This window comes from Chinchilla lanigera, unplaced genomic scaffold (assembly GCF_000276665.1).
Source record: "Chinchilla lanigera isolate Chin_1 unplaced genomic scaffold, ChiLan1.0 scaffold00034, whole genome shotgun sequence".
Taxonomy (NCBI): Eukaryota; Metazoa; Chordata; class Mammalia; order Rodentia; family Chinchillidae; genus Chinchilla; species Chinchilla lanigera.
The window spans coordinates 21,000,400-21,019,328 of record NW_004955435.1 but is presented as its reverse complement, the minus strand read 5'-3'; the positions used below and the strand labels follow the sequence as shown (position 1 = coordinate 21,019,328).

The following is an 18,929-nucleotide window of genomic DNA, read 5'->3' as shown; positions in this document are numbered from 1 at the left end:
TTGTGTACAGTTCAGGTATCGTAGCTCATGAGACAACCTAAATGGCAAACAGCTTGAAGATCAATGGTGCTATCTGAATGAAGAGCAGGAGATGCCTGTCTTCAAAGAACTGACGAGGTCTCAAAGTGGATTTACTCGTTGCACTTTTAGAGCATCAGTTCCCAGAGAAGGGTACCATCATAAACTACATTGAGCTGTGGACTTTTTGTCCAGAAGAGTGTTTATAGATACAGATTTTGCATACTATTTTAGGAAGTTTACAGGCCCTTATAAGGATTGTAGATAAGAATTCTAGCTGTAGAGGGCAAACTCTAAAATCCAATTAATTGTGAGGAAGGAGATTTTGGTGTTATTTGAAGTAGAAGTGGCTATAACAGAATAGCATTTTTGGGAATTTGTTGTCGCTAGAAACATTTACATAGAGGTTCTATGACTACCTGTTCCGGATACACAGAAAACAGCCCTTATTTGGGAAGTAAACTATACTAAATGATCTTTAAATTTCCTTTCCATCACTGGAGTTTTAAGATGAGCCGGAAGTCTTCTATCAATCCACTAGAAATTAAAGAGATATTAGAATGTATAAAATTATTTATAGTCTTAAAGGTCTTATTTAGCCAGACATGGTGGTGCATACATGCAATTCCAGCACTCAGGGTGTCTGAAGCAATAAGATCACAAGTTTGAACATAGCCCAGGCAATTTAGCAACTTAATCAGACCCTGTCTCAAAATAAAAAATAGAAAAAGGGCTGGTGATATAGCTCAATGCAAGGCCTTCGGGTCTATCCCTAGTACTACAAAAAAGAGGCATATTTTAATAACTAAAATCCTTCACTGGTCAAAGATGTTATGGTAAATCTGTATGTTTCATAGTTACACTTTATATACATTGTACTAGACTAACCTTGAAGGGCAGGAATCTCATCTTTTTGTATTTTCAGTGCTTATACATCTTTGTATATACAATATATATTTCTTGAGAAATACATCAGAATGCTTGATATATGGTATTCACTCAAGCAACATGTATTTTAAAAAGGAGTAAATGAATTCCATTAATTTTCTCATCTCTATATTTTAGATAATGTTGCATCCAGTATCATTTTTATTGTTTCTTTTTTATTCTCTTTAAAAGGAAAGAAAAGAGCAAATGAATTCCATTTAATTTTCTCAACTCTGTATTTTAGATATTGTGGTGTGTCATTGTACAAATAAAAGAAACTCAGATATTTATCATGTTCTTAAAGCTATACAGACACATACGTCCAGGCCTTCTAACTTCCAAGGCTAGTAACCTATTTAATAATAGGTTAATTTATTAGATAGATATCTATTTAGATAATTTACTAGATAGATATCAATTAGATATCTATTCACTAACTAATTTATTATGTTTGAGTTAGAACTTCTTCAGGGGGACACTACTGTGTTACAACCTGAGTGTCTTGTAAATGATCCCTTAGATATGTAAAATTCCTGCCATGGTACCATTCCTTTGGCCAGCTTACCATCCTGTAAATTGACTTAACCCTTGCCTTGTCAGGATTAGAATGTAAAGAGATAATATTTTGTAGGAAAGGCTCTAAATAAGGAGTCAAGAAGACTAGTTTTTAGTTCCAGTTCTACCAGTCCAGCTCTAGCTCTCTGGTCCCAAACAAATCATTTGGGGACTTTGATGAAACAGTTTGTAGGAACGTAATTGTCAAAAAAAGAAATGTATAGCTTGTTAAGTGGGCAAGTTAGCTAATACTGTATAAGTTCCATTTCACTTGTTACACCTTTAATCTATAGTAAAACTATAGCATCCTATTTTTAAATATAAAGACAAGAAAAAAAGAAAGACAGTGATGTCTCTTTAAGGTGGAGGTAGGGGGCAAGTACCTTCTGCTGCTCTGCTAGATCATAAACTCAACATCATTACAGAATTAGAGGGACAAAGTGTAAGGAAAGGAAGACATTTAATTTGTAAAGAGGAAAAGAAAGAAGGGGGAAGGAGAAGACAGATAGCTACCCTGATAAGAATCAGGTTAGCAGGGCTCCAGAAAGATGGAGGACCTGTGGGTTTTTGTTCTGGGTTACTTTTATAGGGGGTCAGAGACCCTTCCCCCTACCTGGAACTTGCTATAATTTGATTGGCTTTTCTGGGCATTCCTGCCTAGTGTCACTTCTTTTGGTGGTCTTGACAGGGCCTTATCTCTGGAGTGGACAGCTGGGGGCAAGAGGGTACCTTATTTATGGTTAGCTTAGAGTTAGTGAGGGGATGTGTAGATATCTATTGCAGTAATGTAATGACCCTAGAGTAGATAATATAGGGACCCAATGTATGTATACATGTATGTGTATATATGTATATGTGTGTGTGTGTGTGTATATGCACACATTTACATATATATACACTGAATAAGAGTTTTTCTCAATTAGTCAGCCATGTCTCCCTACCCCCGTTCCTCTGCATTCTGTTGGAGGTGGAGAGGGACAGCTGTCCTGGCTTGTTAGCTTTGTGCCCTTGGCTCGCTCTTGCTGTCTGTGCTCTGCCTGTCAGCTCCCCCTCTCTGCTAAGTCGCTAATGCCTCCTGTGCTATCTTGTGTTCTTTTTTATCGGGTTTTTCTCTTTTTCTTCCCTCTCTTTGCAACTGTTCTGAGGGAAATTTTCTCTGGTAAAGTTTTAACTCCTTCTACTCAAGGTTAGCTCGAAAACTGACGAGGCTCTTAGTTTATTTTTGCCTGTCTACAGACCCCTTCTCCTACAGTGATACCCTTTACTTGAATACTTTTAAACATTTAGAAAACAAATGTCTTGTACACTTTTGTGTACAAATCTAATATTATGAATTCAAGTTTTTCATATCAAAAGCTTTCTTTTTATGCTGTTAATGAAATCTACTGTATTTCATTTGAAACCTGAGTAACAGTATCAAGACTTTTTATCTTGTTTTTCTTAGTTACGTGTTATTCAGTTCTTCTCTGTAAAAAGCCTAAAGAAAAATCCACATGGAAATAAATTTAGTAAATCATCCATTCAACAGAAATTTGAGTAACTGTGTGGTTTGTCTCTGTGCTTTATACAAGGGATTGTGATTTTAAGAAAAAAGATGAAGGTTTCGTTCTTACTAGTTTTCATGCTGGAGATTTTAACATCCCATATGTCGTTCTTACCAGTTAAAGGGTATTCACTAAATTTTAAGCACATGACATTCTGACTGATTGTAAAGACTCCTGCAGATATAAAACTTTGAAGGAATCATGTGAACTGACACTTAGCACTAAACATGAGAATGGTGGTGCGTTTCTCCTTTTGTGCAGAATTACTTTTTAAAATGAGCTCTATTGAAGGAATTTAATTTGGTTATTATTTGGCATCATACTTTGTCTTCTAAAGGAAATACCACAGTCATATGCTGAGAAACGGTTATATGTGAATATTAAGACTTGGTGTAAATGTGAATAGGCTATGAAAAAGTCCTGTCTTAAAAGTTCATTCTTTAAGAAAAAAAAATCACAGTAGAATAAAGGGAAAAGTGAAAAGTGAGTATGTCACCTAAAAGAGAGAGAAATATGAATTCCTTCCACAAATGAGTCTGCTCTAGTACCAAGGAAATCAATGTATAACCAGAGGTGTGAATTGTTCAGTTTTAGTTCAGTTTGAATGAGTGTATGTCATATCCCAACGTTGTGCTAGGCCTTAATTAATGTAATATTAATGTAAAATGTATTTGGCTTTCATATAGAAGAATGTTCAAAAAACACATGCTATTCAAGTTAATGTGGGCTTACTTCCCAGTAATCCCAGAGAGGAGTTGAAAAATCATATATCAAATTTCAACTGTCAGAAGTTGAGGATCAACGTGTGTAGGAGACAGGGAAGGGTACTCTTTCCAGCAAAGGAGACGGCTTTTGACTGGGTCTGGAAGCTGAGTAGAGAATTGCAGATGGAAGGTGTTACAGTCAGAGGTGAACAGTGCACACAAAGGTAGTTCAGTGTAAAAGTAAAAGTAAGTGGCATGTTTTAGTACAGGAAAGAAGCGGATTTGCCTAGACCTGAAGATGTGTGGGAGGAATGACTGGAAATAGGTCTGTGATGGAGAGTGGGGGGCAGTGGTTAGTTGGGGTCAGACTCTGGAGTATCCTTTAGCAACTTTAAATCTTAACCTTTAAGCAGCAGAGAACTATCACAAATGTTTAATAAGGAAGGTAATGTAAGAACATAAGTAAGGCAACAGGAAATATGTAGAGTTGGAAAGGGAAGACAAAAAGAAGATCTAAGAGCTTATTATGAAAAGTCTGTGTATGTTGAAAACTTGAATGAGCTGAGAGAAAAAATAGATGTTAGAAATGTTAGCAGTAAGTTACAACATCTCAGGAACCGTTTGAAGGAAGAGGTAAGGTGGTACCAAAGCAAATTTAGGATTTTAGCTTATGTGCCTGGTCAGGTTGTTGATATGTAACCAAGATAAAGAAATGTAGGAGAGAAGCTAAAGGGCAGGATTTGGACCTACTGGAGTCAGGTTTGGTTTGAGATCTCTAGGTTGTCTGTGATGATATATCCAGTAGGGAGTAGGTAATTTTGATGCTTTTCTTAGAAAATAGAACATAAAAATTTAGGACCTGTCAGCATTTGTGCAAATTAGTGAGCTAATGAGAACATATTTATCAAGAACATAAAAAAACATTGCTAACAAACCATGTAGGATATTTTTAAAAGATGGGGACATGGACATTATAAAGGACTGAGAAATTTCAGTGATTTAAGAACTGAGAAAGAACCTTGTTATTAGGAATTTGATAGGGGCTGGGGATTTAGCTCAGTGGCAAAAAGCGCCTGCCTGGCAAGCGCAAGGTCGTGAGTTCGGTTCCTGGTACCGGAGAAAAACCAAAAAAAAAAAGGAATTTGATAGAAAGAAATTAGGATAACATAGAAATTTAAAAAACTAATTCATGTGTGGTTTTGTGAAGCGGTGAGGGGGTGAATGGAATGTCTAACACTGTGACTAAATGAATAGAAAGACCTTTGGATTTTCCACTTGTGCTAGATCATTCTGGTAAAAGCAAGAGGCCCAGGGAATGAGCAGAATATATTGGATAAGGAGAAATTGTCTATCATCAGGATCTTCTGTGGCCAGGCTCTGTTACAGACCCTGGAAATAGAGCAGTAAATAAAGTTTATATTGTTCTGCAGCTCTCATTCTAGTGGATGAAGATTGAGGGCAGAGAAGTTATACAGGAAGCAAGGGACTCCATAAAATGTCCGTGACAATTGCTTTGGAGCAAAGTAAATCAGAGTTTTTTTAAAGCATAGTCTGGGCAGGCTTCTCTGATAAGGGATACCTGCACACATAGACTTAAATGAAATGAGATGTGATCCCTTACAAAATTCTTTATGCACAAGTAATTTCTTCTTCAGTAATCATTCTGTTTTCTTCTTTAGGTACTGTAAGGAGATTCCTAGAGATTCATGGGGAAACCATTGAAAAAGTAGTATTTGCTGTCTCTGAGCTTGAAGAGGTATTTTGTTAATTATTTTGCATTATTTAAATCTTACTTTTATTATTTTCGTCTTGTCATTATCTATTTAGTGACTTTCCAGCAGACAATTCCTAATTATCTGTGCACTTATTTAGCAGTGGCACTTATAATCATTCATTGAAAAAATTACGTTGGAAACTATAAACAAGTCAGAAAAGAGCATTTTGTTCACGTTTTGCTGCCGGACTATTGTCATTGTTCAGTAAAGTCTTACACACAGGAGCTGCTCTGCTTTGCTGCCTGTGTCAGTTCTCAGGGATCACCTTGTAAGCTGAGCACTTGGTGTCTGGACAGCTAAGGTGGAAAACTACTGCCCAGCTGGGGAAGCTCTGGTGGCTCCCTGACCTAGAAACAGGTGACAGCGGGTCGAGAGCTAGCACTGAGAAGTAGGTTTACATGTTTTATTGTACGTGGTTAACTTTAGTTTGTTTCAGCTTAATTCAGAGTCATTTTACAAAATCAGATTTTAACCTTACTAAGCTTTCTTAACCTAAGACTGTTCTAATTCAGCTTCTATTATTTCTCAGTACTATATCCTTAAGAAGTCATATAGGGGATGAAAAACAGAAATAGAATTGGTTGGTTTGCACACACAAGATATATCCCCAAGTAAGCTTTTTACTATCTTTAGAAATTAGCTAGCCCTGGAAGGGGCAGTCTGTACCAGCAAACTTTTTAAGATGTGAAAGGACCATAAAATATAGAAAATAAGGGGTAAAAAAGGTTAATATACCTTTCTTCAAAGAAGATATACAAGTAAATGACCAGCCGGCAATGAAAAGGTGCTCTGAGACATTACCCACTATGGAAATGCAAGCGCTCAGCACAGCGATATACCACTTCGTACTCCCTGGAATGGCTGTAGTTACTAGGACAGATGATAGCAAGTGCTGGCAAAGATCTGTAGAAACTGGAGACCTCAAACATAGTGGGAATGTAAAGATGGTACAGCTGCTTTGCAAAACAGTCTGGTATTTCCTGAGAAAGTTAAGCCTGCAGTTCCCATCTAATGTAGTAGAGCCACTCTAACATATATATAGAAGAGAAAAGCTTGTGTCCACACCAAAACTTGTACAGAAATATTTATAGCAACATGATTCATTATATCCAAAGAGTGGGAACAACTCAAATGTTGAATTAATAAACAAAATTAGTTTATACATATAATATTACTCAGCTATAAAAGGGGGGAACGAGGTATTAATACACCTACAACAAGGTGAGCCTTGAAGACAGCAGACAGAAAAGCCCACATATTTTATTCCATTTTTGGGTAATGTCCAAAATAGGTAAATCCATGGAGACAGACAATTTAGTAATTATCAGGGGTCAGAGGAAGGAAAAGAGTAGGAAATGACTGCCAGTGGGTAATGAAAATGTTCTGAAATTTGATGGTCATGATTATATAACTTTGTGAATATATTAACTACTTAATTATATATCTTCAAAGAGTCAATTTTATGTCATGTGAATTATACTTCAGATTTTTTTTAAAAAGATTATAAAACTAGTATCTCCAGTCTTTTTATGTGCCTACTTGGAAAATGATGTAATCCTGTATGCAACACAGAAAACTGAAGGATAATGATTTCATTGTCCTGAATGATCCTATTGTTCTTTTGTTTTTTCGCTATTTTAATTTAGTCTTTTTTATTATAGTTTGGAATAATACTGATTAATGATAAAATAATTTCTAGGATGATGAAAAAGTAACGTGTCTCATGATTCGGGAAAAATAAGAAAACCAAATGCATTGTCAGCTGTAGATTTATAAGGACGGTGCAGTGGACCGACTTGTGTGGAAATTATAAGAAAGAATGAAAAGATAAGAAAGCTCATGAAATAGTCCTTTACAATAGAATGTTTAAAAAAAAAAAACCACTTGAATGTGGGTTAAGAAACCCTAAAAATGCACTGAGCTTAAGGAAATAGCATCTAAGCTGGGTTTCAAAGACAGACATCTCTAGTCAGTGAAAGTGGGGCTGTGGAAAGGAATAGTGGAACTTAATTTAGTGAATTCTGGGTTGTTTCCTTGGAATTGCCAGAATGAACACGCTGTTAGCTCACAGCACCCTGATTTAACACACGATGACTAAGGGTCCTAGAGAGTAAGCAGTGTGAGCTCAGGAGTGTTAAGACTTTTAGTTTTGATGGTGGGTGTCTTCTCGGCCCAAGCACTGCTTAGGCTGCTTCACTACGTGATTATTCTTCACAAAAATGCCTTGCTTATGCGACACAGGCTACTTACCGAAAGCTGCTACCTCTGTACTTCCCAAGGACGTTAAAGGAGGAGAGTCGATCGTTGCCATATCTACCTGCAGATATTGGAAATGCTGAAGGGGAGCCTGTGGTACCTGAACGGCAGATTAGAATAAGCGAAAAACCTGGTGCTCCGGAGGGTGAGTCCTAGAGTTCTGCCTTTCCCCTTAGTGGAAGCTAAGGTACTGAGGAAACACCAGCCGTCACAGACATAGGAAGCTTAGCTTGACCTTCAGGAATTTCTCTATTACCATGACTCTAAAATCAAGAGCACTTTAGAAGTTTTCAGAATCCTAGTCTTAATGAGATTTATTTTTCAAATTTAAAAATAGGTGTATAGGGGCTGGGGATTTAGCTCAGCAGCAAAAGCGCCTGCCTGGCAAGCGCAAGGTCGTGAGTTCGGTTGCCGGTACCGGAGAAAACCAAAAACCAAAATAAATAAATAAATACATAAAAATAGGTGTATATAAGTAGGAAGGTGGATAGGTAGACAGCTGTTATATTAAGTCTGTGTTAGGCAGCGGGGATTTAGATGTGGATATAACATTTGAAGTATAACGAAGTTTTTATCAAGCAGGACACTGTTGAGACAGAAATCAAGCAAATTATCATCTAAAGTTTTAAATAGTTTTAACAGTACCCTCTAAAAGACTTGTAATATTATATATTCAACCAAGAATACTATAAACATTAATTTTATTTCTTTAGATTTTATACTGATGTAGGTTGAAATAGCAGCTGCAGCATGTTAAAATGTAAGCTGTTTTGAATTTGTTCTGTATCAAAGCTTCTACCAGTCTTCACACATACATACGTAAAATCATAAATACCTTCTATGTGGACATGCCTTGTTTGCTCATTTCAGGGACCTGAAGCATTCAGTAACTTAGGAATTACTGTGACATTCCTCCTGTAAATTCTTGTGTTAAAGATGTGCACCAGGTTAAAATCTACAGGTGACTCAACTCCTGTTATCACCAGTAGGCAGACTTAGGTCCAGTGGAGGAAATTCTAAATGGTCTCAGATGGAAATGTCTGTGACCAGGCTTTGCTGGACAGGTCACCATGCACTCTGGACGAGTGTCCAGTAGAATAGATCTTGGAAATAATGCAAGAGTCATTTACCAATCCTCATACATGTGACTACCACTGCAGCATCATTTTTCCTCCATGAAATGCACTTAGTGAGACATGGACTGGGGAAGAGCAGCACCAATTTGAAATGGCACATCTGAACGGTAGATAGCCACAGGTTTCCTTTTCTGTGAGGCTTGATTTGCCTTTCTATCTCAGAAAATAGCCTTAGTGTTCATAAATGGTTTAAATTAGAATGTTAAATCTGGATATATATATATCTTTTGTTAAAGAAGACAGACAATATTAAATGAGACCAGGTCCTTTTAAACTGTTGGCATGTCACAATTTGGGTATCAGTGAAATAGATTTAGAGAAATCCGAGCCAGTGGCCCACCAGGCTGGGATTCAAGTGATGGCATTACCTTGGGAAATGCCCCATAGTCCAAAGTTCATTTTTCTGTTTCTGTTTTTGTTGTTCACAGGCCTGGTAAGGGACACACTAAGAGATGGTCTCTGTTCCTGAGGGAGTAGTTTCAACTAGCCAAACTCATAAGGGTTACAGGGGTAGATAAGAAAGTTTGCTTCTGAGTTCATAATGAGAGCAACTTTTGTGGACCAAAATGATTGTTTAGTACAACTAGGGTAGAAAATCAGGGTGCTAAACTACACTTGATGTATTTCTTAATGAATGTGTGTCATAGCCTGTGATCCTGGCCTACCTGTGTTCATAAGCTCATGACAAGGGGCCAGGGCTTATGTGCCAACTAGCCAGATGCTCCCTCCTTAAATAATACTCTATAGATGGTCTCACATGCTTATACTTTTGTGTATTTTGCCATGAGCCATGTTTAAACCAAAAGACAGTCTAGTTATTTCAGTCTTTTTGTTGATCATTCCATTTTATTCTTTCTTTCTGAAGTTTACACCCAGGTGACAATGGTTTGATTTCACATATTCCTAAAAATTCTGTCACACATGGACAAGCAATTTCTTTCATTATTTCACGTCTACATAAATCATATTTCAATTTCGTTCCCTAAAAATAACCACGATCCCAGTTTTTTAGTTAGCTCACAGCCGTTGTTCCTGCAGCACTCACCAGCTGTTTCATTACTGCCTCGTTCTGTCATAAGCTCTCTGTTAATAGCAGTGTTTTTGTTACAGACAACCAAGAAGACGAGGATGAAGGCTTGGGAGTTGATCTGTCTTTCATTGGCTCTCATGCATTTGCACGAATGGAAGGAGATATTGATAAGCAGAGAAGACTCATCCTTCAGGGGCAGTTATCCGAGGCAGCTCTGCAGAAGCAGCATCAAAGAAAGTAAGGCGACTGTTAGGACCACCAGAACATAAAGATAGATGAAACAGTGGGGCTGGGGATTTAGCTCAGCGGCAAAGCGCCTGCCTGGCAAGCGCAAGGTCGTGAGTTCGGTTCCCGGTACTGGAGAAAAACCAAAAAAAAAAAAAAAAAAAAGATAGATGAAACAGGGAAGGGCGCTGACACCCACTGCCGAGTTTACATACATACATGTGTTCTCATGTTTCTTCATAACAGTCCAGGTAGGGAGATACTGTCCCAATTTTGTGTAGGCAAAGCTTAAAGTTAAACAGTATGTCAGTGGTCACAGTTAATATGTGGTGAAGCCAGTTTTCAAATGCATGTCTGATTTCAGGCGTCTACTCTGCCTACTTTGTTACGCCTCCATGTGAGGTTATATTCCAAAAGTAGAAATTAGGAAAATGGATAAGCAATTACAAAGTTTTTAATATGCTTATAATTAAAATTTAGTTCAATTTAAAAGAGTTGTATTTCTTCCCAGCTTATCCAAAGGACCTTAAAAACATCTAACCCATTCCACTTTTTAATAAGTTCTTTATCTCTCTTCTTTTTTTTTTTGTTTTTTTGAGACAAGGTATTCTTATGTAGTCCAGGGTGGCCTGGACTCACTGTAGCCCAGGCTGGCCTTGAACTCCCAGCAATCCTCCTACTCAGCTTCCCAAGTGCTAGGACTGCAGGTGTGCACCAGCAAGTTTTGTAGTTCTGAATTCTTCCAGCAAGTAATAATCTTAGGCAAGGCTAGCTGTTTTTCAAAAGAGTTTAGAGAAAAAAAATGACAAAGTTTAAATGGCTTCTATCCATTACATTCTGCATTTGGTAGAGAGGTCACATCTCTGCGGTTGAGAGCATTGAGTGAAATAATGTAACGAGCCTAGCATGTCATCCACTGCTTCTCAAGCTCCTAAAATTGGTTTCTGCTCTTCCCTTCCATCTTGAGCAAGTAACGGTGTTTTACTTTTCAGGTTCTTTTTGAGCTTTCTCATTTCTTTAACTGGAATACTCTAGTCCCCTTTAGTCCTGTCTTTTATCTTTCTGGAATAGGTACCTTCTTCTGTGTACTTTTTTCATCCCCTGAGCCTATCCAAAGCATAGCATAGCCTTTATTATACTGTTTTATAATGGTGTCTTGGTGATGTCAGGCTCCATTCATAAAATGGAAGTTGGACTAGATGATTTCTGGAGTCCCTTACAGAATTAAAATTTTGTGTCTGCTCAATTCCAGCCTTTCATTTTATTTTGATTTTATTTTTTTAAAAAGCACATTTGCCACTAGGGGGCACCAATGAACAGGTTTTCCAAAGGGTGCGATCAGACTCAAGTGATAATTTCAGTGGTTTCTGAACTTCGCCATGTAAGAATCATCTGGAGCATATTTTTCTATAACTGAACTCTCCCTCATATGATTGCCTCCTGTCTATATATTGTAAAGCCTGTTTACATCATAGTTTACACGTTGCTAGTAAATCTTAAAGTTTTTGGTCCCAGATCCCCTTTGCGTTCTTAAAATTATTGAGGACCCCAAAGAGCTTTGTTTACATTTGTCAGTATTTACCATATCAGAAAACATTTATTAGTTTTTTAAAATTAATTCACCCTGTTGTCTCAAAACTTGTTTTCATTTAGTGAGAATAGCACTGTTTGTATATGCTAATATATAATTACAAAGTAGAAGAGTATTTTAAAATCCTTTTCAAATAACTGGGGATACCTGTCCTTAATATGGCACTAGAATTCGATGAATGTTAATTTCTGAAATTTACTTGTAATGTGGGCTCTCAAATCATAACCACACAGTTTTGTATTCTATACTAAAACGTATTGTCCTGTGCTGCACTTTGAAAAGATACTATAGCAGGAACTTGTAGCATTACCTTATAATATGATAAATCTGATAAATCTGATAGATCTTTTGGAAAATACTTTAGCTCTTCCAAATATTGACACATTTCATTGCACAATGCAAAAATAGTTATATTTATTAATACCGGTACCAATTTCATTAATCTTTAAATCTTAAGAATTAGCCAGCATCTGGTGATGATACAAACTTTCCAAAATTATGCACACGCGTATGTCACATAAATATATATAAGTGCATATATGTATGTATATATATAATAAATTTATATACTTGAGGCTCAAATTTTATCATTGGTAACAAATCCTGTTACTATTCTTGAAATGACAAGATCATTTATTAATTTTTGAGAAAACAAGTCATGCTAAATAAGCATAGTTTGTCTGCCAGTCCTTGGGGAAGTGGCCCTTCGCGAGGAGAGCGACTGGCTGGCTTCCAGCTGAGGTAACCGCAGAGTACTTTTCTCCCAGGCGTCCTCAGTGCCCAGAAGTGATTTACATGTTCTGATCTTTTTGTCACACACTAATATTAAAAAGATGTGTTCTCAAAAGTTGATTGAATAAAACTAACAATTCTACCTCTTCATCAAAGACATTTTTAACTGGTTTCTTCCCATAAGTATTCTGACAGTAAGAAATTCAATGGCTGTTACTGTGGTTTGCGCTCATCGCCTCGGTCTGCACACGCTAAGCCAGTCATTATCTACTTTTACCAGCCTTTGCTTTCAATGCCAACACAGCAGAAAAGGCAGATAATGCCTTAGTGTTGTTATGAAAATAATTTCCACTTTTCAAACCGCCGCACAGTGTCTTGAGACCTCTTCAGGGATCTGCACCCACACTTTGAGAACCATTGGCTTGTGATCTTTCAGCAGTACTTTATAGAGGGGAAGAATTTTGATTTCGATTATCACCTAGTACAGTTTTCCAAAGTGGAGTTCACAGTCCATCAACAACTGAATCAACAAGGGTGCTTGTTTAAACTCTGCGAGCCCTGTATCAGAATGGAATCAGAGCCCCTCTAGGAAGGACTCAGGAATCTTTCTTTGAAAGTGTCTTATTTGATTCCTGCGTTCCCTACGTCACTCATCTGGTGTGACTCCTTTACATTAGGTTAGCTTATACTAAACTGTACTAGGTGATAATCGAAATCAGTACATACATCACACAATAAGTGTGATATCTCCAGAAAACTTTATCTAACTGTGACAGAATGAAAATGAAAGGAGAAAATAGGTCTTAGCAAAATTATGAAACCAGTTTGACCTCACAGACCCCCTGAAGAGGAATTAGATTCTTTGGACAAGACTTGAGAAGCTCTGTTATCATTGGGAAGCAAAATAAGCAGGACTCCATCGGTCTGGGGCTGTTTCTGTACTAGGAACTGTTACATAGCCACGCCACATGTAAGTAGGAGGCTGTCCTCTACCCAATTAATTCTAGGAGGAAAGACAACAATAAGTAGAACTACAGCCAATCACAAGCAGCAAATACCCACTTGTAAGCCAATCAAGTAAATTACTTTGCTTGCACTTTCAGCCAAAGCCTGCTGAACACAGGGTAGGGCAGAGCTCTCGGAACCTCATCTGGTTTTGAGTGCTACCTGAATTATTCTCTGCTCAAATGAACTGTTAATTTACTTTGTCTGAATTTTTTCTTTTAACATCACTCCAAAGCATTCTGCACTACAGATATAAGATAAAATTTCATCCTAAATCATCACAGATCTGGGCACATAAATGGAAATTCAGAAAATCTCTTGATAATTACTCAAGGGAACTGAATGGCAGAGGTAATGAGCCTTTTTTCCTGATCTGGGCTTAGGGAGCCACAGGCTGTGCTGCATCTGTGTGTGAACTGGGTGTGTACAACACCCAGACCACCGTTCAGAAGAGGTGCCTCAAACTGACTCAGTACTCCTGATATGTGGAGGTAGTGCAGCTCACCCGGATTTCCAGAAGATAAGGACTACCTTCTTTATGTCTGCAGATTCATGTCCAGAATATTATCTTACAGAATAAATGTCTAATGTTTCCCAAATCAAATGGGAAACATCTTCCTATAACACATCTGACTCTCTTCATCAAGGTCCTCTACTGGTATATATGCTAGATTTATATTCTATCTTAGAAGGTACACATCTTCTAGGGACTCCTTTCCAGAAAGTATAGACTTTGACTTTCTGAATAATATAGACTACTCTCCAGAAAGTATAGACTCAGTATGGACACATATTCATTTTAATACTGGCTTGAACTAGTAAGTAAGTGAAACCGATCAACTCATTTTTAAAAAAAGGAAGAGGGACAAGCAACCAGCCCAAAGGTAAACTTGAAAATTCTAGATTATCTGTACTTTTCATGGAGAAATGAAAAAGGTATGTGGTATGTAACTGCATGTGTCTGCAAATGAGACAGACAGAATAGACATTCAGAGAGAGAGAGGCTGACTGATTTGAGATAGTGCTGTGTGGTTCTTTCTTTGTAAATGCAAAACATAAAATGAAAACCACTAGAATTTAAAAAAAAAATCTAGTCCTTCAGGAACTCCTCTGAAGTTGGTTTGTGTAAGCGATGGAAGGTGGTCAGAGAGAAAGGAGAAACACTGAGGACGGATACAGGGAAGGCTCTTCCTCAACAGCTGTGCCGACGGGCAAGCCCCTCTGGGGAACAAGCTAACCTAATGTAAAGGAGTCACACCAGATGAGTGACGTAGGGAACGCAGGAATCAAATAAGACACTTTCAAAGAAAGATTCCTGAGTCCTTCCTAGAGGGGCTCTGATTCCATTCTGATACAGGGCTCGCAGAGTTTAAACAAGCACCCTTGTTGATTCAGTTGTTGATGGACTGTGAACTCCACTTTGGAAAACTGTACTAGGTGATAATCGAAATCAATAAACAGATATCACACTTATTGTGTGATATTGCAGTGGCTTAAATATGGAACCAAGTATGAGAATCTAGCAGACACTAAGATTTGTAAAAAATTACGAATATCACTTCTCTCTAAACATAGCTTTTTTCTCATAAAAGTTATATTCATATAGTAGGCATTTTAATGTTTTTAAATAAGTGAAGTCTTTAATTTCTATTTTTATTTTAATATCATAAATATTGTAGATATAACTGATAAACAAAAGGTCCTTAGGGTCCTTAATAACTTATAAAAACATAAAAGTGTCCTAAGATCAAAAAGTTTTAGAATAATGACTGGTTATTTAGGAGTCTATGATAAAATTGAGCTGTAAATCATCTGTTTGCATACCCTGACATATTTGAGATTCCAGTGTGTAGTTTTTTTAGATATATTTTTCTTGCTGTTTCTAAACCAACCAGGCTTTTATTTTCACATACTGACTGTGACGTCCATTAATTCTATTAACTATTCAAGTTGAATAAATACTAAATTTTCTTACCTCTGATAAGTAAGCAGGTTTTTAGTACTGTCTTCTTGAAAGCCTTCTGTCAGTAGGCTTCTTCCACCAGTGACAACACTAATGGTCACTTGAATTGGCAGTGCATACTTCATCATTCCTTTCATAGCACTGCCATGCCACATCAGTGTCTCTTTGCAGCAAATCCTTTTAAAATTTGAAAAAATTAGAGTAGGCATGGTGGTGCATGCCGAAAATAATTTTTAGAAAAGATCTGAAAAAATTAGACAGTTGTCTAATTCTTATGTTAATATTTCCAAGTCTTTTCTCCAGTTGAAATTCACTTTTGATACTCTTAAAAGTATTGTACATTAACATTTTCTTTCTTTGTTAGTGTTCCTTGGTTGGCTTAAGATCCACTTGCCTCTCTTTTTTAAAAAAATTTTTAACAGTTTATTTATTTTTTGTTTTTTTGGTTTTTAAGACATGGTCTTAGTGTGTAGTCCAGACTGGCCTTGAGCTCACTGTGTAGCCCAGTCTGGCCTCAGACTCCTGCCTCAGCCTCCCGAGTGTTGGGATTCCAGGCATGTCACACTGCACCCTAAGTCTGTGACTCCTGAGTCATTTCTCACAGTAAAAACATCATCTCGTTAATTATTAAGTATTTGTTAAGCCATTACTAATGTGCCAAGTATTGTGTTAGAATACTACTAGTAATAAAGTTTCAAGCAAGCCCAATACAGTCTGTGCCCTTATAGAGCTTAGGGTCTTGCATAGGAGAAACACGTTAAACGTAAATTACAGGTACAGGGAGCAGTAAGAGGAAATAACAAGGGTCTCAACCAAATCTAAGTGAGGCAATTGCATGAGATCTGGAAAAACTTCTGTTAATGCCAAAGACAGAATTTTCCTGGGCCATTGGTTTTACACAAATGGGTTAGTTATTAGTCTTTAAAAAGTAATTTAGCTTAAATTATCTTCATCATTCAATCTTTGGCTGTGCTGGCGCGTGATAATTGATTAACTGGAAGAAATTGGCTTATGTTAGTTTTTTGAGGACAGCATCCAACCTGCATTGTTTCCAGCCCATTGAGGACTATCACCTAGTGTTTCTGCCTTCAGGGCACTCAAGTAGCTACTTTTGCTACCATTTTGATATATTTTATATGGTAGTTTACTCATGATTATTACATTTTTATCTAGCACATAAGAAAAATTTGCTTGTTGGGGTAGACTGTAGGAAATGCAGAATCTATTTTATTTAATATTTTCCTTTTTTAGCTTTGTTTTGGTTTTGACATTGGAACAAAGAATTACATGTTTTTATTGAAAAAAAAAACAGAAATTTCAGCAAAAAGGAACACATCTTTTTAAGAGATAATAGTTGAAAATATAAAATATTCCTTGAATAATGAAGTTTAGTGGAAAAAAAGTATTGTCTGTATTGAATGAGGAGATGAGAGTAAGATTTTGAAGTTTACTCCAGCTTCCCAACTACCGGTGTAAACAAAAAAACAGTATGACTAGATAATCCAGTTTACACAGTCCATAATGGAGTGGCAGATTCTTAACTGGAATAAAGAACAAACCTGGTAAACATTGCAGTAATGAATTGTTACACCAGAATTGATCCCAAGGCCCTTAGAAACTTGAACGGGACCAATGTCGACAGTGATTCTAATCTGTTTAAAGTCATGAGTCCTTTAAAAATTGGACGTATACTGTAAACTTTCTCTTCATAATTATGTCCATGCAGTTGTACCGACCTGAGTCCTACCCTTGGATATGAAATTATTACCAATGCAGGTTAAGAAAATATTTTAAAGATTATGCTATTTCAGGTTCACATTTTAGAAAGGGTAAGAACTTTATATTTTAAAAAAATAAACCCAGGAAGAAGTTGTATATCTTTCATACCTTAGAGAAAGTTTTCTTAAACATAAAAAAGCGGTACTATACAAAAAAAAATATTGACTACATATTAAGAATTTAAGAAAGTAGAACCAAGAAGCTTAAAGAAAGTGAAAATTGAGTCACAGAATGAGAGCAGATATTAATACACACAAACTTCGAAATGGCTAGTATCAAGAACTATAAATCAGGGACAGGAGATATAGCTGTGGTACAGCACCTTCCTGGCAAGCACCAGGCCCTGAGTTTGATTCCCAATACCAAATGTTAGGGGGAAAAAAATGAGAAATGAGAAAAAAAGCAAATAACCCAATAGAAAAATGGATGAGTGAAATGAATAGGCTTTTCACTAAAGAGGAAAATATGTCCAGTAAACATGAACAGAATCTGTCTCATTAATAACCAGAGAAATTAGATACTGTTTCAGTCCTAACTTGCAAGTGTTAAAACATCTTGTAATGCCAACTCTTGAAGAGGGTGTGGTTCTGCAGCATCTCGTTCACTGATTATAGCAATTTTTTAAATTGCTGAAATGTTTTAGTAAAGAAACTTGACCATATCTCCCAAAACTGAGCTTGTCCTATAACCTAGCATTCTATTTCTAAGAGTTTTCTCAACAGAAATTGTGCACCTGTGTACCAGAGTGCATGTAAAACAAGTTGGTTATAGCACTGTTCACAATAGCAGAAACCAAGGAACAGTCCAAGTACTCATCCATGGGGGAGCAAGTGCAAAGACTATAGCTAAAGTAATAGTTACAGCAGTTTATTACTCTACAATATGTGTGGATTAGCTAAAAACATAAAAAAAGCAGGGAGAATATAAACCTCAAATTCCAGGTAGTGGTTGGAGACACAGGGGATTATAATTGGAAGGGGTTAATCATGTAATTAACTGTACATTATTGTGAAAGTGCTGCTTTTTGTTTGGGCTGGTGGGTTTGGGGGAGGATTACTTCATTAAAAATTACTAATTATATCTGTATAGTCAGTGTTTTAAAATGGACTGTATGCATACCAGTGATAGAGTGTTTTGAAGCAAGAATGACTGATTCTGTTTTGTGCACCGGAGTTCCACTTTTTAAAAAATTGCTTTCAGAGTTCATTGAATGCACAGTTAATAGTGAACACCAGGAAGTACCGTAGTGATTGACTGGAAGCACAGAGATAAGTAAGACATAGTCCCTGTGTTATGGTATGATGGAATGGAAGCATACATTGCAATAGTGAATAAAGCCTTATACTGACAAGGTAGAAGTTTTTGAGGTAGTTGTTTCTACAAAATTATCTGGAACTTGCCTCCCATCCTTTTTACCCCCATGATTATCCCCCTTCTCAGTACTGTATATGTATTTGATTGACAGAACATCTGGACTGCTGTTGGGTTGTTTGTCTGACTGTATCTTCCTATCAGGATTCATTGTGTTTGTAGTAACGTGTCTCATATATTTCAGTTTTAAACTCTGAATCTTTTTATTTCAGGCCTCAGACATGCCTTGTATAACATCTCTTATTTATTGAATACTGAATCCCTTCCATGATGCAAGCCTTACCTTTATGCAGTGAATCTTTGACAAACGAACTAACG

The 18,929-nt window shown here is 36.9% G+C and overlaps 1 protein-coding gene across 4 annotated transcripts in view; it reads left to right on the top strand.

The window, feature by feature from the left end:
• Positions 1-18,929, top strand: part of Gdap2 (ganglioside induced differentiation associated protein 2) — a 57,414-nt gene that overhangs the window by 18,636 nt on the left and 19,849 nt on the right. For all 4 annotated transcript variants that reach the window (XM_005389060.2, XM_013516489.1, XM_005389062.2 and 1 more), the window contains 3 exons: positions 5,428-5,504; positions 7,765-7,924; positions 10,026-10,182. In XM_005389060.2, the coding sequence (XP_005389117.1) occupies positions 5,428-5,504; positions 7,765-7,924; positions 10,026-10,182 (394 nt within the window). The remainder of the gene's footprint in view (positions 1-5,427; positions 5,505-7,764; positions 7,925-10,025; positions 10,183-18,929) is intronic.